The following is a 24,883-nucleotide window of genomic DNA, read 5'->3' as shown; positions in this document are numbered from 1 at the left end:
TGTCAGGGAATGATAAGATTCAGCTTCGTTCCTGTTGTCTACATATTTAGGACAGCAGCTGCTTTATTTGTGGCAAAAAAACCCCAACTTTCAAAACCTGCTAGCAGCTTAACAATGCCTCCAATGACCACCTCTGACACAGATGGAAAAAAAGAGCAGGAGGAGAAGATCTCAGCCTTGTCCTCTCGCTATATGGTCAGACTTGGATGCTGAGTATCTTGTCTTGGCTGCCTCCTCCTTCTCCTGAGCCCACCAAGACCCAGTTGTCTAAATCCAGAGGCCATGGGCTTCTAAGTCAGAGAGGAGGTAGGAGTGGACAGGCCAAAGCTAGAAGACAATCTGCTTTCTCTGCAGCCAATATCTATTATGTCTTTGGCTCCCTGCCACCTGACCTCACTAGGGATGAGAGTAACATTATCAAGGGAGAGGCAACATGCCATGGAGAGTCTGCCCTGGAAGAGGTGTGAGGTTGATTGTCCCTCGCCCAGGTCCAGCGCAGCTCAGCAGCCTTTCCTTGCAGCAGGTTTGGTGCAAGGCCTCACAGCAGTCCACTTCTTTCTTCTCATAACTGTCCTCTCTGAAGAAAAAGTATCAAGTTCCTTTGAGGCACGAGTTCAATTACTCAGCTTTCATTCCACCAGGGAGAAAGGCCAGTTCAACACTTTCAGAAGACCTGGGGTCAAGCATCCTCCTCAAAGCTGCTCCACAGCAAGACTAAGTCGCATAACCTCACATCCTCCAAAGCATCTGTGCACTTAATTCCCATCTAGACCAACAGCACTGAGGTAAAGAGGTGAGAAGAACCATCTAAGTAGAAGGTAGATCCCTAATTATCTTGTGCAATCTGAGCTACAGCATCTTTGTGCCTCAGTTCCCATCTGCAAAAAGGAGGTAAGAACATATAGTCTCTTCTCACAAGGTGTAAAGGGCTTCAATATGTAGAGCCTGGGAAGGGCAGGCTGCAGAAGCACTGGGTATCTAACAAGAAGCATCCACACTTGCTTCCCACGTTTGAGGACATCTCCTCGCTTACCCTCAGACTGGCAGTGCAGAGAGCCCTGCACCTGGAGAGCTCAAAAACTTCATAATTTCCCAGCAGCCTGCAAGCCACTGCCACTGAAATGCCACTGTCCAGAGCTAAAGTGTCATTGTTAAATATATTTAAACACAAAGCCCTGCTGGAGAAAAAAAAATGGACTTTCAGAGGAGTGTTAAATATGGTTTCCCTGAAATACTGAGGCTGACTGGGAATTATTTACATGGGCATTTCTATAAAAGACTGCACCACTCACTGCTTCTTGAACAGGGAATGATAAATTTAAGGAGGTGAATGAGTGGGATATGGATAAAAGCAATATTCAAAAAGCCATTTTCAAAGCCAGTGCTCAGAGAAACAATATATTTGCTCCATTGCAGGAGTAGATCAGTCAGTCAAGCAACTGGAGCTAGGATACATCATCCTGGTACATTCATCTGACAGCAGAAAGCATATTTGCTGCTTTCTCCCCATGAAGAAGGCAAGATAGTCTAATATAAAAGTGAAATAGCTAAATAATATTGCCTGCACTGTCTGCTATCAAAGCGCAATAGATTGCACTGATGTAGCAGCAAGAGGGTGCCTCCAGCAGGTTATTTTTGTCTTCCTTTCCCATCTTTACTAAGGATAAGGATACTTTGCACTTTCTCCAAGCTTCAAGAAACATTAACCAACACCAGCTAAGGCTTCGCACTCCTGTGAGATACCATGAGCTGTGTTTTTCAGATGAAAACCAGAGCTCACCAGACAGGGAGAGAGGCAGTAACAGAGGAGATTGAAAAATTCCAGTCATCTCCTGCTCTGAGTTGCCTTCTCATTAAGTTCTTTTCTGACCCAAATGGCAGGTATAACATGCCAGGGAAAGCAACCTGTTGGTGAAACCTTCCAAAGCGTCTCAGCGACATGGAGCATCTGCACCACACTGCGGAGCCTGGTGCTGGGAACAACCTGCTCCCTGGACCCCAACCAGTCCATCCACGTGGGCAGAGCAGGGCTGTCCTTCCCATTTGAGTCCCTGCTGATCAGATTGTTTTAGTAATTTGGGTACAGCATGGCGTAAGCCCAGCCAGGCTGCTCCCATTTCAGAGCTAATGACCCCCAGCCCCTCCATTTCACAGTGTGGACACATCCTCAGAGCCTAATTCATCTTGAAAGTCATCTGAATTTTTACTCCTAAATCTCTCTGGAGAACTGTTGTTTCCAGCTTTTTCATATACTTTTTTTTTTTAAGGATCACCCTTTTGCCTCTTCTCCTGCTTTTCTTCTCATCTTAATTGCTATGACCCAAATTGACCTAAAACTAAAGCTAAGGTTTCCACATACAAATGCCTTGGAGCACCTCAGGTTCTGGATGCCTACCTTTGAAGAAGTCTTTTTAAACGTCAAGTCCCTTCAAAGGCATCCCAAGTCAAACATCCCCAAACTGAAGCATCTACCACCAACAGTAGTCTCATAAAAGGCTGCACTAACAGGGGCAGTCATGACCCCTAATGAAAAAATCCCAGGGCATGATAGATAGGATCAGTTTAGCCTGAGTTTTGAAGCTGAAATAATTGCCAAAAGGCAGCATAAGTGACAGAAAGAGAAGATTTTTTTATCTTCTTCTGCAATAACAAGCTACGGACATATGGGGAATGTAAAGGGAGGAAAAAGCTGTTTCTAATGGTCTTTATCTGGATTGAATTCTTACAATAAAAGGTCAGATCCACTATATAAAAGGCCTTACAAAAAATTCAAAGAAGATGTTGTTGTCAATATACTGGTATTCGAAGAAAACAGAACCGGATTTCTTCAGGTGCACAGCGTAGATGAGAGAAACTGTACAATCATCCCTGTTCGACTCTATGTAATTCCCTCGAGGTGTCCACGAAGAGCTGATGAACACAAACAAAACAAGCCTCAGCTGAGATCACAGACACTGAGGCGACTTTTCTTACACTATGATACAAAAACATGTTACTTAATAAAGAACCCAGAATCCCACAATAGCTAATTGCAGTGAATTTATAACTTTATTACTGGATTCCCATTTATTTTTCATGTAAATATAATACTTTTCACTAAAACTGTGCAAGGGAAAAGATATGGTACTAGAAATTTAGGACCCAGCCTACATAGGAAAGGTTTATTATCCATAGGTTCAACATACCTTCTATTATACTCAGAAACAGTCTTCTACAACCACCATGGGTCTCTAAATAGGCTGTGAAAGTACCTTTTAGCCACATTTACTATACCATGACCCTGGAGCTTTCCAACTACAAATAAGAGCAGCTCCAGGCTGGTCTTAGACTCACTAGCTGCTGATGAGCCCAAGGAGACTGTGATGACAGCAAAGAGATGGCAAAAAATTTCGCTTTCCAGCCACTCTTGTTTGCCGTTACTAGGGCTGGTTACCTTCTGGAGAGCTTAGATAAATCATTAAGCTGGCTTGGTGCTGCTGAGCTGTCTCAGATTTACCCATGGCTGCGTAACCCAGGTGCAAACAGAACTTCTTACTTGTTGCAGCTGTCGGCTTTATTCTCAGCCGAGCCAACCGCCGTGTCCATGAAAGTCGCCACGTTGGAGAATCCTGCCGGCAGCTCATCCCACTCGTCAAACTTGATCCCACTGCCCAGCGAGTAGGTCCCTTCTGCACATTTGCTGCACACCTGGTTCTTCATCTCCAGGTACTCGCCAGAGGCACAGGAGAAAGCTGGGGAGACAATCATTTCCAACATATGAATGGAGAAATTAATCCCAATTAATTTCCTTTAATTTTTTTACATTTAATTAATTAAGAGTGAACTGTCACTAAAGGGAACCAAACAGGAATGCCCCAGCCCCAGGAACACAAGAGCTGAACTACCAACATTGGCCACAAAATTCAGATGTTCACCAGTGCCTGTTTTTTCACTGACGTGGCAGCACTGAAACCAAATCTCAGATGACAGCTCCTGATTTGGAGCTTGTCTCCGTGGGCAAAATGAGATTTTAGAAATGAAATGTCTCCTCACAGACTGTGTCCAGAAGCAATTTGTGAAAATGAGGGCTTGTAATACCGTTCTCCTCACCCTTGCTCACCCACCTGTTACACCTTGAACTCAATTAAAATCACCAGCACCTGAGAGCCAGAGCAGACTCATCTCACCCACCTGTATTGTAGCTAAGAAGAGTGCACAGCAGCACGCTAACTGTAGTATAACACTACAAACCTCAGCTGAGAGTTGCAGACCTAATCCAAGGCTCTCTCCACATTTCTCCTCACGTGGGCTGCCTACAAAGCCTTGAACATCTTACCTGATAGACCAGGTGGTCTTGGAAAAGATCACCAGTGGGCCTGTGTCTTGCAAATGGGGATCTTTGACTGGGGTGATATTTGCATGCTGAGAAAATAAACACTGATTGCCAGCACAGCAAAGACAGTACTCCAACATACGTAACTATGGGAAGTATAATTTAGAAGGAACGTTCCCAAAGTGCTTTTTTTACTGATGTCTTTAAAATTACTTACTCCAAGTAACTATATATCCCTTGTTCCAGTCTGATCACATCTCTACCTGCTAAGGGAAGAATATTCCCCATTATACAGAGGAAACCTGAACAGCAGTTGAAGTCCTGTATGCCCACGGAGCCCCATGTCTCTGCCAGGAATCGTAACTCCTGCCTGGGTGCTCATTTCAACGGCAGACCATCCCGCCTTCCCCCAGCCCCGTGCTGCACCACGCCCTCTCTGAGCCTGAACATCCTGCATGGAAAACAAATGAGTACTTTCTGCAGCCCATAATATTTCCTATGTCGCTCGCAGATTTTTAAACTTAACTGTGCCAGTTTAGCCAAAGCAGGATTCAGAGCAATGCACACAACTCGCATCCCAAGAAATGGTGGGATTTTTTACTGTTTCATGCATGCCACATTATGCAGTGACAGATATTTCATAAACTCACTTTAAGAGACAAAAACTCCCAGTCTGAGAAACTGTAGGACAAGAACAGACTGCTAGCCAAAGTAGTGAAACTGGCCCAAAACAACTGACGCCAGCTGAAGTCCCAGCATATGCGGTTTCATAGATGTGCTGATGTTTATCTAACTGCAGAAAAACTTGTTTGATTGTAAGTACTTTGATAAAGTCATGGCTGCGTAACACCAATTTCCATCTGAATCCAACTGCAGTTCAGGCTCCCATTTCTGTGCCGGCTCTCACAACATTTCTTTGTGTAATTGTCCTTGACAGGCAGCACTGGAATGCAGATAAAAGGTCCATTTTGATGGAAAGATCTGCCAAAGGGTCATTTTTCCCCCTTGGTCATATCAGCATACTCTGAATTTGAACCAGTGGACTTCAAGCCAACAAATCTGTTTTTCTAGCCCCATTGCTCACTGGCAATGAACCAAGAAGGAAAGTGGGCAGAACCTCAGCAGGGACGGGTGCTGGGGTGGGTATATACAAGGAAATCCTGCTGCAACAGATTTCTGTGAAAGACTGACAGACAGGCAAAAAATCCACCCTCAGTGGGGGCAAGTGGTTTTCTGTAGGCAGTGGCATGTGATAGAGTGGTACAGCTAACATGCCATCTGGCTACCTCTGCGACCCCAGCTCAAGCCATAGGATGTACCTGCAGCTGTGGTCAGAAGCACAGCTTTTTTCAGAGACACAGAGAAAAGTAGCAAGGACTTCCGTGTGTGTCTGAACTGAGACCACACATTGTACAGCTTTTCACCTTAAATGCATAAAGGTGTCCTGACACTGCTTTAGCACTATTAATTAATCCTGCTTTATCTTTTTTCTTTTGAAGGCATCAGGAATAGAAGTAAAAGAGTGACCTCTATCATGACATATTCAAATCCTTTAACAGTTTCAACTTTTTTTTTTTTAAGAAGGTTAAATAGCAAGAACTAGAGAGCACTGCTTAAACCATGTTCCAGATTTGTGAATTTCAAATAAGGAGTCAGTAACTGCAAGCGATTCACTGCCATAATGAAGATGCAGAAGGCAGCAGAGCCTCCTCTTCCATTGCAGTGAGGTTGAGCAGAGATTACTGCTATAACTAAACTAATATCTTTTAACTCCTTGCAACCTGATCATTTTAGAGAAAAAAAGGGTATAGAAGATCAGGCAGGCTGCCACACAGGTCACTGCCATCCATCACTCACCTTCCAGGAGAGAGATGAACCTTTTTCTTATTTAGGTGGGGAATTACCTTCTTTCCCTTTTCTAAGAATCGTATTTCAAAGGCAGCAGCATTTCCCATCAAAACACATACGTCTGCAAGCAAACTAGCTCTGAGCATGCCAGCTGCTTGCCAGGTTCAATTTGGGGCTGAATATGGTTAATGGCAACACAAACCACTTTTGACATTGGAACAGATGCATCGTTTGGTCTCGTTCCAGGCGGTCGGGAGCAGCTGGAGGGGGATGGGGAGGAAACATGGCGTGTGATGAGCATGGAGATGGTCTCCTCTCCTAGTGTCGCACAACTTGCTCTTCCAGCACAGGGGGAGACCAAAAGCCAGGCCAAACCCTCTTTAATCTAAGCAGCATCAATTCAGGAGTCCGTCCCAGCTGGAGACGGGCAGGTTGTGGCCATGCCCAGAGGGACCCTGTAGAGCAGATGTTCCCCATGATGGGCCAGGAGGCACTTGCCCGGGGTGGGGACAGGGCACAGACAGATGAGCCGTCCCAGGGCACTGGCGCTTTGCCTTACTTGTGGCTGCTCCATCTCACTAGGACGTAGCTGAGCACAGATCCAGCACTGACCAGCAACCACTTGTCCACAGAAACAGTTGACATTATCGCAGCACCGCCGTGTTTGTGAGGGTGACACACGCAAGATGCTGTCAACAGGAAGGACAGCATCACCACATAGGAGGTTAAGGTGTGATGTGAAGTTTCAGGAATCTAAATCATATATTTTAGGTATGTGCTCTGATTTGTCCTCCACTAAACCCTCCCTCTTGCTTCAGACTCCAGAGGGAAAATTAGTCTCCTGGCTTAGAGGCACCCTTTGTGAACACTATCTGCCCCCGACCCCAGAGCCCATTTGTTTAAGCATTTGATACTAAATTTTCAGAGAAAACATCTCTATTGAATAATTCCTTACATGTCTACCCTGTTTCAGAAAACAGAACTAAGGCTGCTAAATCACGTAGGCAATTCTGAAAATCTTTTCCAGAATTGACACTATCGATCCTGTTTGGACATCACTCCCTCTCGACTGCAAACTCTCCTATTACCTTTCAAATATCAGTTTGGGAGCTACACACCAACTTACACAGAGCAACGCACATTGTGAAGACTGAATTTGATCTTCTTTCTTTCTGTGAAAAAAACTGTGAAATGCATTAAAAGGTTTCACGACTTGCTCCATCATGCGCGTTTTTAAAACTGGGAGAACATTTTCAGAGGCAGTTAGGAACAGCATAACGTACTGTGGTGCTGGATACACTGATGCCTTCAGTAGCTCCAGTGAAGCCGATGCAATTATTGGTGATTTGCAGCTGTAGCTTTCTTAAAATAAATACAGAAGAAAAAAAAATGTTGTGGTTTGTACAGGTGACCAGTCTTGGTCACAAAAGATGCTACAAAGTACTGTTAGACACTGCCACAGGCAGCCACACACATTCATACGTGGATGCAATAAACCTGACACCAGATTCACTTCATAAAAAATTAACAAGAGCTACAGTACTAATACCCACCAAAACCATTGCATAAGTCTTGTCAAACAGACCTCATTTCATTCTTTAAAAGAATTACAAGTCGCTTGATAAAGGTGACTGAGTGGATGTAATAGACTTAGGGTTTCTAATACAGTTAACTTAGTTTTGCATGTCATTCTGATGAAGAAGGTAGTGTCACATAATACCAGTAAGGCACATCTTAAATGGATTAAGAACTGCCTGAGTAACAAATCTCAGACAGAGCTGTCAGTGGGAAACCATCACTGAGCAGGAAGGAAGGGAGCAGTTCTGCCTGCCCCAGGACTGAGTCTGATGGCTGTCCACATTTTTATCAATGATCTGCAGGCAAATAAAAAAGGAAAGGTATTAACATTGGCATGTGAGAGACCAACAGAGTGATAAATCCTGAAGTAACACGAGCAACTCAGATCTGTTGGCAAGCCTGAGCCCACTCAAAGTCTGCAGAAGGCAGAAACATATCCCGGAGAGCAGCAAGCCTGAGGGATCAGTGTGGACCCACCATTCATCAAGAGCTTCCACTGTCAAGACGTGCAAAAAGGCGCTAATGAGATCTGTGGATATATTTAGAAGTGGAGGTAGAGATGCGTAGGATGAAATGTGTGTATTACAGGCAAGAGGGTCGTTCTAATACTGAATATAGTTGTGATTCGGCATTTTTAAGAGGTCAATGCAAAACAAAAGGACTTTAAATGCTTTTAAAATTAAGGAGAACATCTTGCAGTGAGAGATCTGAAGTGTTATTTAGTTTATCAAAAGAAGATTGAGAGTCAATTTGATTAATATATAAGCATCTCCAGGGGGAGAAAACACAGGAGCCCACTGGACTCTTTAATCAAGCAGAAAACTGCATAAGGAGAACTACCTTGTGGAAGCTGAACCCAGACAAATCCAAATTGGAAATAACACACACATTTTTAATAGGGAGAATGACTGATCACTGGAACAATCTGTCATGGCATGTGATGGACTTTCTGTCTCTCAAGTGCTTCATACCATAACTGGACACCATATGGAAGAAAAGCTCACGCCAAATACAAATTACCAGCCTCAGCATCAGCCTAACTTGATGCATTTTAATAGCCTGCAAGGTCAAACTAGCAAATCTAATTAATCCCCCTCCTCATAAGCTCTGTGACTCAAGAGCGATGGTATCTTCCCTCCCTCCTGGGACACATCGTGGACATGAGGCATCCTGAAGCAGGAGCCCTGCCCACTGTGTAACCACTTCCAAGGAGTGCTTGCAATACATTACTTTGCAGATCTGATAGCACTTTACAATCAGTTTGCAGACATGGAAACGGCTCCCCAGAGGACAAAACAGGCCATAAACAGGCTTGCCTCATTTGCCCTTTGACTGCAAGGCTCCAGGGTCATGTTCTGCCTTTTAGTACAGCTGTGGCCCTCCCAGTGATTTTGGTGGACTAGGATCAATGTTAGTTGGCACATTTCTCTTCTAGTAACTGACGCTAACAATCTCACGTTGCTTAACTTTCTGATGCTGGGGGTCAGAACAGGCTTATCGGGAACACAACTGGACTAACAGAGTAGAACCTCACATGTATATTACTACTCAACTTCTTCTGAGGTCTGAAACCTTCCTCTGGAGTGTTTTCTCATGTCAAATATCTCCCAGATATTGCCACCCTGTGAGAGGGATCAGAATATTTGTGATTTCACCAGAAGATTAATCAAAGCTGCCTCAATGCCCTGCATCCTCCAACATCAAACCTATAATATATTCAATTGCTTTCCTCCTTTACGCAGCCCTGGCCACTCAGTCTTACACTTTCCCTCAGCCAGTTTCACATCCCACATCATTTGGACCCACTACCTCTATCATCTTCTCAGCAGATATTTTTCTCCAGACATTTCTCAGTCATTATACCTAAAATTACTTCAGCTCTTGTGTTTATTCTGTTGCCACTGAGCATGTGCATATTCATGTGTATCCTTCTGTGTCCCCCAGGCTCTCAATAAATTACAATTTTTAAAAAGGCACATGACTGGATTTTGTCAGATTATAACAATATCAGAAGGGGTAGCAATGGAGCAATTCTATCCAAACAACTGAAAATACACAGGAAAGATAATCTCAAACATTGGCTTTCCAACTCTCTCCCTCCATTCCTACATTGTTCATCCAGAGCCCCACTGCCTGGGCTTCAGGTGAGACGTTGCCATCTCCTCCAGGCAGAGTCTGGGCTGAATTATCTCAGCCTCCCATGGGCAGAGGCGAAAACTGTAGCCCAGAAAAGAAATATGAGGTTGGCAGCATCACACAGTTGTCCCTCTGAACAGCTGCTGGGTTCAGCAGACACATGCCACAAACCTGGAGGGGAAGATGTGGCCAAGGACAAGTACATAGAGGCATCTGTTCAGTGATACCCTGGGACATCGGGGTCCACACAACATGGCATGAAGGACTGACCAAAATACGGGATGAGGAGAAAAAAAACAAAGACAAAAGAAGAGAGGAACTCATTGCTTCATTAGTAATGTTTCCTATAATCTCAGTCAGTTTCAGACTGTCTTCCATGAATGATTTGTACAAGGCTTCTCCAATAGACGGTGAATAATTGATGTTCGTTTACTTCAGTCATTATATCCCAATGTGTTACCAGGAACCAGACTGAATCTTAATTTAAGAAAAAAGGTCTGTCAAGGCTGTTTAGGCTTGAAATGTGATTACACTGAAAACCGATGTAACTTGGGAAAGAGTACCTTCCTTTTCTTAAGAGTAAATAATTTTTTCTTTTATCCAAGAAATTACAAAATAGAGCAATGTTTTTTCCAGTTCACCTCTTTGACAGGAACAGTACCATTTTCCCCAGCTGGCCTGGCACATAGGACAGTTTTATTATCACTTTTATTTCATCATTTGGACACTGCAAGGTGTGGGTTTGGAAAGGGAATACTCAATAAATTCATGAAATTGTGGCGTAGAGTGGAGGAAGGCAGTCATCACCAAGAGGTTAGCAAGCACGTTTGCTGCCAGGGTTACAGCAACCATCCTAATGGCTCAGCACTGGAGATGGCAGGAAAAATACCTCGAGGTGAGTGAGTAGTTCTCCAGGCCTCACTGACTCTATTATCAGGCTTATTTTGATTGCTTACCAACCAAAGTGGTTGGTACAAATGGCTTCTAGTGCCATTTGAGATGTCCTCTGCACACACACACACAGTGCTTGCCTCTCAACCCTCTACCAAGCCATAGCAAATCTCAAGGTATTGCCAGCTGCTTTCCTGTTGAAAGAGAAATCAGTGACTCAGTGGAAGTTGTGTTTAACTTATTTAATTACATCGTATACACAAATAGGGTGAAGAAATCATCAAAAGACACTGAGGCCAGCCTTTCTCTTGGACGTCTCAATACACACATCAACATGCAGTTCCCAGTAACTCTTCTCCAGGAATTAAACTCTGTGGGTTCAGTGAAAACTCTTCTGCTTTTTCAACTATTTACCTAAAAGAATCTGTGCTTCAAAAAGCCAACAATGGGACTTTTTCTGCAAAGACAGTGTATTGCTCACGCATAGAGGAAAAAGTCTGGAAAAATTACTTGTAAAACTGGAGTATCTCTCAGGATAACAATACACATTGGGAAAACATCCAGATGGAGATGCCATGGCAAAATGTAGCCTCGAGCCTCAGTCCAGGTGAGAAACCTAATGCCATCAATAGAACTCACCTATCTGACTCAAGTTAGGAACGTGCATTAGCAGGGATGCTCTAAGAGGAATAGTAATAAATATCTGCTTGAGTGCTTTGCTAAATCACAGCCTTTTAGTAGTGGATCTCAAACTATGCCATGCACACCACTGCTGGTTAAACATCTTTGCTACATGACAGCCTTGCATTAATCCCTCAGCTTCATAGTGTTCCTCAGAGCAGCCTCCGCTGCTGTGTGCTAGTCCCCTCCCCAGTGTGCTCTAGTGGGAAAGCCTTTCCTTTTCCTTCCAGAAACAACATAAAAACTTTCCTAGGGATGCAAAAGAGACTCAGATAAAATTGAGTTGCCCAGTCCTGCAGGTCATACAAACAAAAGTGCCCCTATAAAGATCATGACTTTGAAATCTACTTCTTGCACATCTTGCCATTCATGTCAGGGGTGGCTCCAGAGCCAGAGTTATATTATATTTTTCTCTGTCAGACATCCTTAATTGCTAGGTAATACATGACGGGCCAAGGGCCAAATCTATAGCATATCAAGAAATTCTCAGATTCCCTGGATTTCATGCCCACTGAGAATCCACTTTTTTGGTTTTCAGGTTTGAGAGAGCAACCTTCCATATGTGACTCTCATATGTTGACAGTCAGCTTCATGGGAGACATATGACTATTCAACAGGGAGGGGAGAAGGGAAGGTGTTAGTCAAAATGAGGGAGGAGATCAGCATATACCATTCGAGTGAGCAATCTCAAGGATGGAGGACTGAAAGGGGAGATCTTCTGAACACATTTTTTGAACATTGTCTCAAAATAGTGCTTTTCTACAGCTCAGGATACCCAACAGCATCTGTCACCTTATGTAAGTCTATGTGCATATGTCAGATCTAAATGACATGGTTAAACACCAGCAACCATTAATAGCTTGACGTCACTGTTTCTTCCAAGGTGAATACCCAAAGAAGCAATGTCTTAATGACATCAAAAATGAAAAAAATATTAGTACGTCAAGGTTGATGAAGACAAGATCTAGTGTTTTCAAGCCACGAGAAAAAATGAGGATGGATACATGCCTCGTTCTCAGAGCTACGTTGATGTCACCATATTTCCTCCCTTCAGTTGAAAGAAAGAAATCCCAATCATTTCAAAGCCCATTAATGAGACCAGAAAATAATACTCAGTGAATGTCAAATAAAAAAGGCAAAAAAACCTTCTGATTATTTGTTAGGATTCACATGTTTGCTTCAAGAGGCCATAACTCTGGACTTAATTAAGCCTTATGAAAAGTAGTTCTTACATGCAGTCATATATGAAGACAATGACACTGTGGTGATAATAAAATTTTTTGATTACATAACAAACTATTTTGAGATAACATAAATAAATGTGACTGTTTAATAAACAGCACCATTCTCATGGGAGTATTTGTATGTACATTCACATCCACATGTGCAATAATGTTAACATTAAAGAAACTACTAAAACTTATCATTGCTATTTTCAAGTCTTCACCAGCCAAATTTCAAAATTCTAAGTAAAACTGCAGAAGAACCAATCCTTTAGCACAAAGACTACACAGAATTTGCCTGAATACAAACCTAGTTGACAATGAACAGATGCAAACTTTATGTCAGAAGGCAGTAACACAAGCACACAGGTTTTGCCAGACGTATAACATTCATTTTATACTATCCATCTACACAGACATGTATGTGCATACACCATATGTCATAAAATTTGTACATGCCCCCTGACTTCAAGGGAATTAGGAGCAGACCCACTTCTTACCTGCTTGGGATACCCAATCTTACCAGAGATTGAGAGAACATCAAACTCAAAACCTTCTATTTAAGTTTTCGGTTATGAAAGTAGAATATTAAAACTCCTGCAGATCACTTAAATTGCCTTAAAGTGTTATAAAACCTACCAGCCTTAAAAAGGTCATTTGCCCTAATTGTGTCTGAAGTGCACTGCAATTAGCAGGAAGATCCATATCTCCTCCTGTGGTATCCTAGGAGCAGATTACACAAGTTAGAATAAACTCCACAAACACAGCTCAGTAGAAATAAATCAGGACAAATTTTGGTTTCAGGTCCCAGAAAATTCCATTGTAATTAAGGACATTCTATTTTCTGAAGTCAGTGGAGCTTTTCACATGCTTACCTTTTGGCACACAGTCACATGCCTCGCCTCAAAAGCACATTTCTGATTTCAAACAAGTTGCTCCCGCCTTAGTGGCACCAGGTAAAGGTGGATTTTGCTAAGCAGAGCCATTAATAACTCCACAGCACTGTACTTGGTCAAGTTCTTCCATATAACCAATATTTTTTGTGACTCCTTTCTTAAGAAATCTTGCAGATTATAATTATAACTGGCATTTGGATGGTGACTATAACAATGATCCTACCAGCACTTTTTCCCCTTGAACGTGGCAAATTCAACTCCTTTTGAAGTTGCCCTATTATCCTCACTACTGTTTCTTTATTATGTACATAGGTGACACTAAAATTAACAGATATTTACGAGATAAGGTGCAACCTATTCTTGTCTAGGATGGCAAAAAATAACTCGTATTCTGTGGAATAAGATAGTTAATATTAAAAAAGAATTTGAGGTCAAAATGTGAACCCTTTAAGCCCTTTTTGGTCACAAACTCTGCTCAGAGGAGCATATCAGTGCACCTGGGCACAGCAAGGGCACACTCTGAACCAGATATTTGGGTTGTACTTGAGTGAGGGGAGACAAAGAAGTGAGGAAGGAAAGGAGACATGGAAGGAAGGCAGGCTCCAAATTCAGACTTTTAATTTGAGTGTAAAACATGCAGCATATGGTCAGGCTGGCAGAAAAGCCTGACTGTGGCCACTGAAACAGACTGCAGCGTACTGTCAGCGGGAGCGCGATGCCAAGTCCTGCTCCCACTGCCAGGCCCTGAAAGGTCCCCATTAGGCACTGCAAACAGTCCCCACACCAAAGCAAAGGGTTTTCAGAGATACCAGCCATATGGGGGTGCAGGTAAGAGCTTAGCCCCGAAAGCAAACTGCTCCCATTGACTGCAATAAATATTTTCCATTTAAAAAGCCAAGCACACTGCCCTGATGGCAGTGATCCTTATCGGCTAAATTCCCTTCCTGCTATCAGACTCATGAGGAGATCAGAGGGAGATCTGTGGTAATTAAAAATGAATGAGAACAAATCAGTTAAGCACATTCCCGACCGTCAAGAAGTAATGGAGTGATTCAGAGTCTGGATTTCTCTGAAGAAGGCTCTCTGCCCTCCATGCCCCTCAGTACAACGCTCCCTGCCTCCACGTATGTACCTTACCTCCAGAACGGTACCGGGAAGATGGCTGGAGGGGACATCTTAAACGTGAAGCAGAGGAGAGCCACACAGAGTAGCTTTAGGTGTAATAAATATTGCCTTTTTCCTAGCCAAGATCCTTGCTGCACTTTTAATGCGCCTCTTTGCAGGATCCCTTGCAACCGTGATGTGCTGGTGTCAAAAATATTACTCATATCTGACCAAATACAAGCACGAGAGAGGTGGCCGAGCTGTCTGGCGTGGCCGTGCCATGGCCTGTCCAGAGGCAGCCCGACCCCACAGGGTGAGCCTTGAGGTACCACACTGCACCAAATGGCAAAACACAGGCTGACACCCTGAGGTGGGGTCTGAAAGTGGCGATGGCTGCAGCCCCTCAGGGCACAGAGATCAGGAAAAAAGAGGCGAGTGAAATATAGAAAGGGGCATGTTGTCCCAGTGCATTGCAAGCAAGCTATTGTGCTGCAGAGCTACTCCTGCACCTTCCCTCCCACACCTGGGGTCACTGCATAGCAGGACCTCCTACAGCATCACAAACATCTGTCATGTGAGGTTCCTTCTTCCTTCCTACCTCCCACCTGGATGGTAAAGATGTTGTGGGGAGGGTGGCAGGAGAGGAAGGTGGGCTCATCATGCTGCTCTATGCTCAGGGCAAGATAAAGTGAAAAAAACCCCCTTCATCTAATATCCAGGTCATAAAGCAGTCAAAATATGAAAGTCCTTTCTATGCTGAACCCTATGACTAATTCTCAGAGGACCCTGTCTTCTCTGCAGGTAAATTTTGCCGATTAAGTTTTTGAAGACCTGAAAGGGATGAATCCTGACATGTTTCGGAGACTACAGCCATTTCAGGGAATGCTGGCAGTTACTCTCAGCGGATCACAGTCAGCTGTGCTTTGCAGGTCGGCGTGCACTTCAAAATGCAGCAGAGCACAGAGATACCCAACCTAATTTTAAATGGGTTCATTCGAATGAAAAGCAGTAAAACACAACATCCTGAAAATGAGCACATTTCGAGACACCGACTGAGCTCCAGTGCCACAGTTAGATTCCTCCAGAGATGTGAAGCACCTGAGCTAATACATTTTTAGCAGTCTCAAGTGTCTTTCCACTCCACTGGAGACCACAGTCTAGACGTATTTACAGAGACGACTGGAGACATTTAACATATTGTTATACTGTCTTTTAAATTCCTAGTTCAGGGACAATTTAAAGAGAATGACTGCTGAGCATTTGGAAGTGGGAGAGGTTGGCACAGCGTTCTCAGGATCCAAAATTAATGACAGCCTGCAAGTCACTTCTGTTTTCAGAGAGCAGTAAAGATCAATAGCAGATATTCTCAAGCGGCAGGCATTTCTGAATAGATGAAAACAACTGCAAACAGTATATCATGAAGTCAGCACTGGTGGCAGATGTCTTCCAAAAAAACCCACGTTCTCACCCAGATTCCTCCATATCCAGTGTCCTAAATGCCACCAAGGACCACTGAGGGCTCTGCCAACCTCAATGAGACAAAAAAAAAGCCCTAAGAGCTCATGCTGCTATACAACTGAAACCCTTTTTTAAGAGCAGAGACATAGTTGGCTCAGCTGTGTCTCAGGACTAGTAGATACCAACCAAAACTTCTGAAGATAACAGATCTTCAAAGCTGGAAATCGTCCTGCCTGTGGTGATTGTACTGTGGTCCCCAGCTCTGCAGCTTGAAGGACGGAAAGAGATACCTAAGGGAGTCCAGGACTCCACCAAATATCAGGATGAGCCCCAGTGTCAGGACGCTCTGGCGTAGGGTAGGATCTACAAGATGTAGCAGAATCTGAATATATTTGTAGAATGACCAGAAAGCTTCATCTCAAAGGATATGCTATACTTATAGTATTTCTTGATAGGCTTCAGGACAAAATAACTTTAGACCTATGGGAAAAGGAAGGCGTCCCATGGAGTCATTAATTACTTGGTGAGATGTGTATGCGGCTGTGACAGGTACGCTTCACCACCACCTCCCCCCACCCGATAAAGATCGGGGCTTTTGGCACGGCCATCACCGGCTTTTCGCGCCTTTTGTGCTCTGCCGTGCCCCAGGCACGCACACACCTCGGCGGCGGGAGCAGGAGAGGCGGGACCCCTTGGTCACCAGACGGGGTCCGCAGCCAGTGAGGCGCCTGGGCTCGGAGAAGCTTCTGGATCATAAGCAATTATGACCACAGCTCAGATCCGACCCAGGGTACAAATGGGGTGCCGCCGGAGACCCCCTTTGAGTGTAGTCTTCTCGGAGCAGCGGGACTGTGTTTGGGACCTCTCCCCTCGGGTTGGGACGTCGCCTGAGGAAACTTCCCGGGACTGAGTGCCCTCACCTCCTGTGGTGAGTGACTTCTTCTGGATACATCCTTGAGTGAGCCCTCGCCCCCCTCCCGGGTGAGCGGATATATTTTCTGGGTACCCACGAGAGAGAGAGTGTTTCCCCCTCTGTGAGTGAGTGTGTGTGCGCACTTTGGATCATTATCCTTGTGTGGAATTCTTGCTGTGTAGTAACAATACCCCAACTGACACTTCGAACCTGTTATATGTTAAATGTTATCGGAGTGTTGATTGGTTTCGGTTCACCCCTGTTTCTCACTGGTTTCTGTTGTGTGCTTTTGGCTGTTTTGTGAAATGAAGTTGTTTGAGCTTGTCCCTCATTTGAATTAGTTTTAGTGTACCTCTGTGACAGCAACCCCTGGCCAAGTCTGTAGTACAAATCTCACACTGTACATGATCCACTGAGAAGGTGCGTTGTAGCAGCCCGAAATACAGAACTTTTCATTTTCCTGAGGCTATAGCAATTTGTGCTTTTAGTACAAGACATCCTTGGTCCAGGTCCTGTGCTGTCAGATGAGACAGAAGCCACCAGCTCAAAGAATACGACAAGTCAGCGAGGAGGTGTCTATCTGCCAGCATTTTCAGTACAACTCATCATCAACAGACCCCCATGTGCCAACTCTGAAGAGCTGGAGGGCACCTAATTTTCAAAAGCTGCATCTCCCAGTATATCCTACCCATTGAAGAATGGACTGTCAGCCAAACTCTATGCTGGTTCAAATATTTTGCAGTAAAAAACACAACGTTAGCCAAGCCGAATGGGAGGGGTGTTCCCTACACATTCCTGCAGTGATTGACTGCTGTTGACAGATTCATGTTTTCAGCCTTAAAAATTGGTTGTTCTTAAAGCAAAAGGTGAAAGACTAAGAGATGAGAAACCTAAGATGACTTTTGCCATCAGAATATAGCCAGACATCTCCTGAAGCCAGATAATCTACTACAGACACAAAAAAAGACAGACAAAAAAAGAACTACATTAACACTGCTGCACTCCTGAGAGCCCAGAGAGATGAGATCTGAAGGGCTCAGTAAAAAAAGTCAAATATCCAATTGCTTCTCAAACCAGCTGAATTGCCATGGAACTTAACAGCAACACAACAAGGAGGAGAGGCATCAACTGAGATGAGTTTTCCAGCATATTTAACAGAATCCTGTACTTTGGCATATAATATCACAGCCAATCTATTGGGCAAAGTTTTCCCCTTGCCTAGCAGGGGAAGATATGGAGAAGCCGGAGATTCATCTATTGTTATAAAACAGTTGAATTTTCATTGGAACTGATTTAAGACCAGAAAGACACACAAATCAGAGGAGATGAAGAGGGAAGTGCACCATTTGTTGAAATCTGTAGCAGAAAGTAGAGGAGAGTGTAATGTTGCTGGACCTTAAACCATTTGTCACAAGGTTTAAGAAGAAATAGTGTCTATTAGAAAAAATGAGTTATAGCTATGTACTCCATAGTACACCAAAAGTGGTTGTGCAGCATAAGGGATAACACTATCTGCTCCTTTATAGTGCAGACAGCAAAAAGTAACAGCCTTGAAGTACAACAAGGGAGACTGAACAGCAGAAAAAGCTGTAACAGGAGGGAAAATGAATAGAACAAAATCGATGAGCAAATATCTGGGGAGCTTGTAGGCTCTTCATCACCGGAGGTCCCTGAAAACAGTCCAGCCAAACATCAGCCATGAATGACAAAATCATTGCTACTATAGCTATTTGGGCTGGAGGATGAATTATGGGATCACCTGAGGTGCTTCCCAGCTCTGTATTTCTGTAATTGAAAAACACATCCTAAGGATATACAGAGATTCCACATTTAAAACCTTGGAAACTAAACCCAAATACCAGGAATGACACAGGCAGCTTCTCAAAAGAAGCTTGCAAGCAGTCAGAAATCTTCCAGTGGTCAACACTGCTACAGAAAACATTTATGTGCTTTACGCTGGAACATACGTTGTAAAGAAATGAACAATAAGCCTTTACAGGAGAAGAGTCAAAAGTGAATAAAATTTCACCTCTCCTACACTAGAACTGAAAGGACATTGCCATTGTTCATCCTGCTTGTCAGATACAATGATTTATACCCCCTGGTACAAATTACTGAGAAAGTAAAGCACTGCTAGGATCTTTTGTGAAGAGAATTGCTAGAGCAAGAAAGTGTGATGGGAAAGAGCATTCAGCTTGGGAAGCTACAGAACAGTGAGGGAATAGTCCAAACTTGTTTGCAGAGCAGCAGTTTGCTTATGTCCCCAGATGCAAAGAAGTGTTTTAACATTAAAAAAACGCAGGACCAAGTGATATGAGAACACTCCAAGTTGTTTAAATACATAAATAAATAAAATGCAAAAGCTTCATCATGAAAATAACTCAGACAAATAAAACATTTACCATTACTTATGCATTCAGCTTATTGATTAGCTAAATAATGCAGGTAACGAGAATGTGGACACTATGCAAATATAATTTGGCCACTCCTGGTCACCATTTTGGCCAATACAGCTACAAATGAACTGGAGAGCTGCAGAACTTAAGAGTACGGCAGCTCAAGATAAGCAACCACATCTCTTCAAGGGGTGTTGTAACAGACGTGGCTTATCTGTGAATTAGCATACAAGGGTACCCATAGCAGATATTGAGTTACACAACTACGTTGCAAAGACAATCCCTGCTCCACAGCTCCGAGAGACAAGAAGAAGGATTGGAGGGGAAGGACTAACTCAGGGACACTCAGGACATCAGCGACAGAGCTAAGAAGCCACACAGGGGTAAACAGCACAAAAAGCTAGTAACGGTCTGTAAAATGAGAAGTGCCAACATACTGCATTCCTTCCCTTTAACCGGGTCGGGTAGTCCAGAGCACTCCACCGACGGATTCGGGACAGCCACCCTCCATCTGGAGCCACTGCTGTCGCATTCTGTGTACTCGAAGTGGTAATCTGTCTGCAAGCAATTACAAATAGTTTCAGTTTCATCATAACATTTGCATATTAAGCTCATTAATCAAGACTGGGATTAGCAAACTCAGTTATAATTAAACCAGAAATGAAGTAGCTGGTGTGGAACATACTGTGTAGCACTGTCACTGCTTTGATGATCACCATGTATCATCACAGAGCAAGCACAAAGCACATCGGATGCTGTGCAGCACAAATGCTAAGGCAGAGGGTGGGATTTGCAAAAGCACTTGAGAGACAGGACACAGATTCCACTAGAATTTTTTTCCCAGTCTCTTAAGCAGGATTGATCCCAAACTTCTGGCCGTCATGGTATCTGATCTACAGCAGCCAACCAGGCTTCCTCTTTGGTAAATGGGGCAAGCCATACCCAGAGCACGAGTCATCCCATGTTAGGTTGGATGTCTAAGATGGATGGGATGAATCGCCTTCTGCAAGTGCCCTTCCCTCTTCATCGATTTCAGAGGAAGCCCAGACAAATTAGGGGAGATAAACCCGGTATTGGGATACCTCCAAAAATGCCATCTAGGGACAGCTCTGAGGAGTACCTCAAGGCGGAATGATGGTATGAGGGGAGATCAGCCCCATGATCTCTGTGACTGAGATAAGCCCTGAGCAGTCTAAGTGCTGCATGGCCCATAAAAATAATACACAAAATTGTGGGACTGAGGAAAACAGGATCAGAGCTTTAGCCACAGGCTCGATGTTTATGCAGCTTTAGGGCAGACTGGTGTGGTGGATCCATGAAGTTTGATTGGTTCCTTTCAGTTTAGCTGGCTTCTCCTGGCAGGACTGACCATGAACCAAGGAGGGGGAAGACAGCGGTCATGTCCACAGCCCAAGGCACAAGCAGAAGAGCTCTTTATCTGGCGTAGCTCACTCTCACTGTGGTGAAACCCACCCATGAGGCAGCATAAATCTGCCTTCCTAAAGATCTGTGCCACCATGACTGCAGACACCTGTTCCTAAGCTATGCTACCCTAGGAAGAGGTACCCTGTGCACACAAGGATTATTTTGGTGGCAGTCTTTTCCTGCTCCTTCTATGACCCCTTGCAGTGCCGACATCCCACATGATGGAGCAGAAGAAGGGAAATCAGGTGGATAAGGGTCGGTCCATGCTAGCTCTTGTATAGTTTAGTTAATCCCTGCAAATATTCAGCTGACTCACAAGGAGAAGACCTGCAATTCTCATCATTTACTTATGGAAAAACAAACAATACTGTGTTTATTACTTCTTCTACTGTTACCATAGCTCTCCAGAGATATTCAGACATTAATAAAGTTCTACCTAAACATCATTAAAGCCTTTTCTATTTTGCATCCAAGTGCAAATAATATTCTGATTTCTGTGGAATTAATATTTTCATGATTCAATAAATGTCTTTGTGGCTCAACCTATGGTTTAGAAACCTAACTAACACCACAGCAGAAAGGAAAACTATTTGTCTCAAAAATAAATCAAGGCAAAGAAGATACTATGAAACCCAGAGCCACACATGAAATACGATATACCACACTCTCAACCCTACAAATATACTCAATTAAAATACACATTTTCCCCCTTTCATCTGATTATACAATCTTCAAGGAACAGAAAAAAACAGTCCTTAATCATCTTGGTAAGAAATCTGCCTATAAGGCAACCAGAATACATAAATAACATATCTGTAATAGATCCATCTCATAGTTCATATCACATAAGAAAAAAATGTTCTATTAAATTAAATATGCAAGACTGGAGTGAAGCAAAGAAAAGGATATTGAAATGCTCTGAATCTCACTCATGTTCAGATCTCTTTTCTATTTAATATGAGGTCAAAAAAATTATAGAGGGCAGTTTGGTGTCAACAATCCGGGTTGCTCTCATAGCTGCCCTCTCAAAATACACTTCAGGGATGTCTAGCCAGCATGCAATCCCTCTGCAACCAGAGGAGGTCTCAGAAGTAGTGCAGCTGGGAGGAACACACCATGCAGTGCAGAAACATCCCCTCTAATGGTTGTCTGACTGTCAGCTATCACTGGAGATTCAAAACTCAGGACAGTAACTAAAATGATAAAAAAGGTTTCTGCTCTCCTTCCAAGTTCAGGCAGAAAAGTCAGGTCTCCATCTCTCCTATTCCATCCCTCCATGGAAATCTCTCCAGCTGTAACCAGTCAGATGAGATTTCTGGAGAGACGGAGCCGAGAGATGGAGCCAAGAGATGTCCTTCCTTCTGACCACCCCATTCCTGTGTGCAGCTAGCCATGTAAACAGAGGCATCCCAAGACTTACAAGTAAGATTGTACAGCAGAACTAAAGTTCTTACATGATCTCTTTCCATTACTTTTTCCTCTGCTGTGCTCAGTTCCCTTAGGGAAGAGGGGGATTTTTTTTGTTGTTTTCTATCTGACCTTCAGCTCAACTTTATGTCTGAAAACCACTCCATGGGCTTGGTTGTTCCTCTGGTAATTGACTGTAATGAAGACTTTGCAATTAATTTCTGCCCTTGGTCACATATGCATAGAACCAAAAATCTGTGCCAGCTACCAACACTACCATCTTAGAATCACAGAATCATAGAATCACAGAATGATTTGGGTTGGAAGCAACCTTAAAGGTCATCTAGTTCCAACGCCCCTGCCATGGGCAGGGATACCTTCCACTAGATCAGGTTGCTCAAAGCCCCGTCCAACCTGGCCTTGAACACTTCCAGGGAGGGGACATCCACAGCTTCTCTGGGCAACCTGCGCCAGTGCCTCACCACCCTCACAGTAAAGAATTTCTTCCTAATATCTACTCTAAATCTACCGTCTTTCAGTTTAAAACCGTTACCCCTTGTCCTATCACTACACTCCCTGATAAAGAGTCCCTCCCCATCTTTCCTGTAGGCCCCCTTTAAGTACTGGAAGGCTGCTATAAGGTCTCCCCGAAGCCTTCTCTTCTCTAGGTGAAACAACCCCAACTCTCTCAGCCTGTCCTCATATGGGAGGTGCTCCAGCTCCCTGATCACCTTCATGGCCCTCCTCTGGACCCTCTCGAGCAGGTCCATGTCTTTCTTTTGCTGGGGGCCCCAGAGCTGAACACAGTACTGCAGGTTACGTCTCACAAGAGCAGAGTAGAGGGGCAGAATCACCTCCCTTGACCTGCTGGCCACGCTTCTTTTGATGCAGCCCAGGACGTAATTGGCTTTCTGGGCTGCTAGCGCACATTGCCAGCTCATATGCAGTTTTTAATCCACGAATACCCCCAAGTCCTTCTCAACAGAGCTGCTCTCAATCCACTCATTGCCCAGCCTGTATCCATATTTGGGATTGCTCTGACCCAGGTGCAGGACCTTGCACTTGGCCTTGTTGAACTTCATGAGGTTCACATGGGCTCACCTCTAGCCTGTCAAGGTCCCTCTGGATGGCATCCCTTCTCTCTATAGTATCAACCACACCACTCAGCTTAGTGTCATCCACAAAGTTGCTGAGGGTGCACTCAATCCCACTGTCCATGTCCCCAACAAAGACACTAAATAATACTGGTCCCAATACAGACCTCTGAAGGACACCACTCGTCACTGGTCTCCACCCAGACATTGAGCCATTAACTGCAACCCTTTGAGTGCAACCATCCAGACAATTCCTTATCCACTGAGTAGTCCATCCATCAAATCCACGTCTCTCCATTTTAGAGACAAGGATGTTGTGTGGGACAGTATGAAATGCTTTGCACAAGTCCAGGTAGATGATGTCAGTCACTCTTCCCTTATCCACCAATGCTGTAACTCCATCGTAGGAGGCCACCGAATTTGTCAGGCATGATTTGCCCTTAGTGAAGCCATGTTGGCTGTCACCAAGCACCTCTTTGTTTTCCATGTGCCATAGCATAGTTTCCACAAGGATATGCTCCACGATCTTGCCAAGCTCCATGATCTTGCCAGGCACAGAGACTGACCAGCCTCTAGTTCCCTAGGTCTTCCTTTTTTCCCTTTTTAAAAATAGGGGTTATGTTTCCCCTTTTCCAGTCAGTGGGAACTTCACCTGTCTGCCATGACTTTTCAAATATGATGGATAGTGGCTTAGCAGCTTCATCTGCCAGTTCCTTCAGGACCTTCGGATGCATCTCATCAGGTCCCACGGACTTGTGCACCTTCAGGTTCCTTAGATGGTCTGAACCTGATCTCCTCCTACGGTGGGCAGTACTTCATTCTCCCAATCCCTGCCTTTGGGTTCTGTAAATTGGGCGGCGTGGCTAGAGCACTTGCCGGTGAAGACCGAGGCAAAAAAAGTTGTTGAGTACCTCAGCCTTCTCCATGTCAGTTGTAGCCAGGTCTCACATTTCACTCATCATGGGGGGTACAGTTTCTTTCATCTTCCTTTGTTGTCCAATGTACCTGAAGAAACCTTTCTTGTTATTTTTCACATTCCTAGCCAAGTTCAGCTCCAGCTGTGCCTTGGCTTTCCTATACTATATGATACTATACTCTACTCTTCTCTACTCTACTCTATACTATAGTTTTACCTAGAAACAACCACTGAGGGCCCAGCTGTATTCCTCTTTTATAACCAGAATATATCCACGCTGCATCACAGGCATGACAGCAGCTCACAAGTTCAGCTGCAACACTGGCCAGCTTTAAATTCACCATCTTGGCTACTTACGGTGGGTGAATATAACTGCATGGAGCTCTGGTTCAGCTAAATGATCCAGCATCTCAAGCTGGTTTAGCAGCCATGATGACATTGTCCTCAGCACCCAGCACAGCTCAGGTCCATCCCTACGAGCTGGAAGCACACCTTGACTGCAGCACCAACACCTTCAGAGCACATGCGATGTATGCAGGCACTAGAAATCGCCCATTAACGCTGGCTTACCAGGCTCAGCACTTCTAATCTGCCTCAGCAATTTG

General features: G+C 44.1%; 1 protein-coding gene across 1 annotated transcript in view; it reads right to left on the bottom strand.

Annotated features, from left to right (window-relative positions):
• The window catches only part of ELAPOR2 (endosome-lysosome associated apoptosis and autophagy regulator family member 2), a 106,802-nt gene that overhangs the window by 33,744 nt on the left and 48,175 nt on the right, over window positions 1–24,883 (bottom strand). The window contains exons 2-4 of the mRNA XM_075489504.1: window positions 19,874–19,994; window positions 3,536–3,731; window positions 2,763–2,910 (exon numbers count right to left, since the gene is read on the bottom strand). Of these exons, the coding sequence (XP_075345619.1) occupies window positions 2,763–2,910; window positions 3,536–3,731; window positions 19,874–19,994 (465 nt within the window). The remainder of the gene's footprint in view (window positions 1–2,762; window positions 2,911–3,535; window positions 3,732–19,873; window positions 19,995–24,883) is intronic.

The sequence above is a fragment of the Mycteria americana genome, chromosome 1, assembly GCF_035582795.1.
Source record: "Mycteria americana isolate JAX WOST 10 ecotype Jacksonville Zoo and Gardens chromosome 1, USCA_MyAme_1.0, whole genome shotgun sequence".
Lineage (NCBI taxonomy): Eukaryota > Metazoa > Chordata > Aves > Ciconiiformes > Ciconiidae > Mycteria > Mycteria americana.
This window is presented reverse-complemented; position numbering and strand designations above follow the sequence as displayed.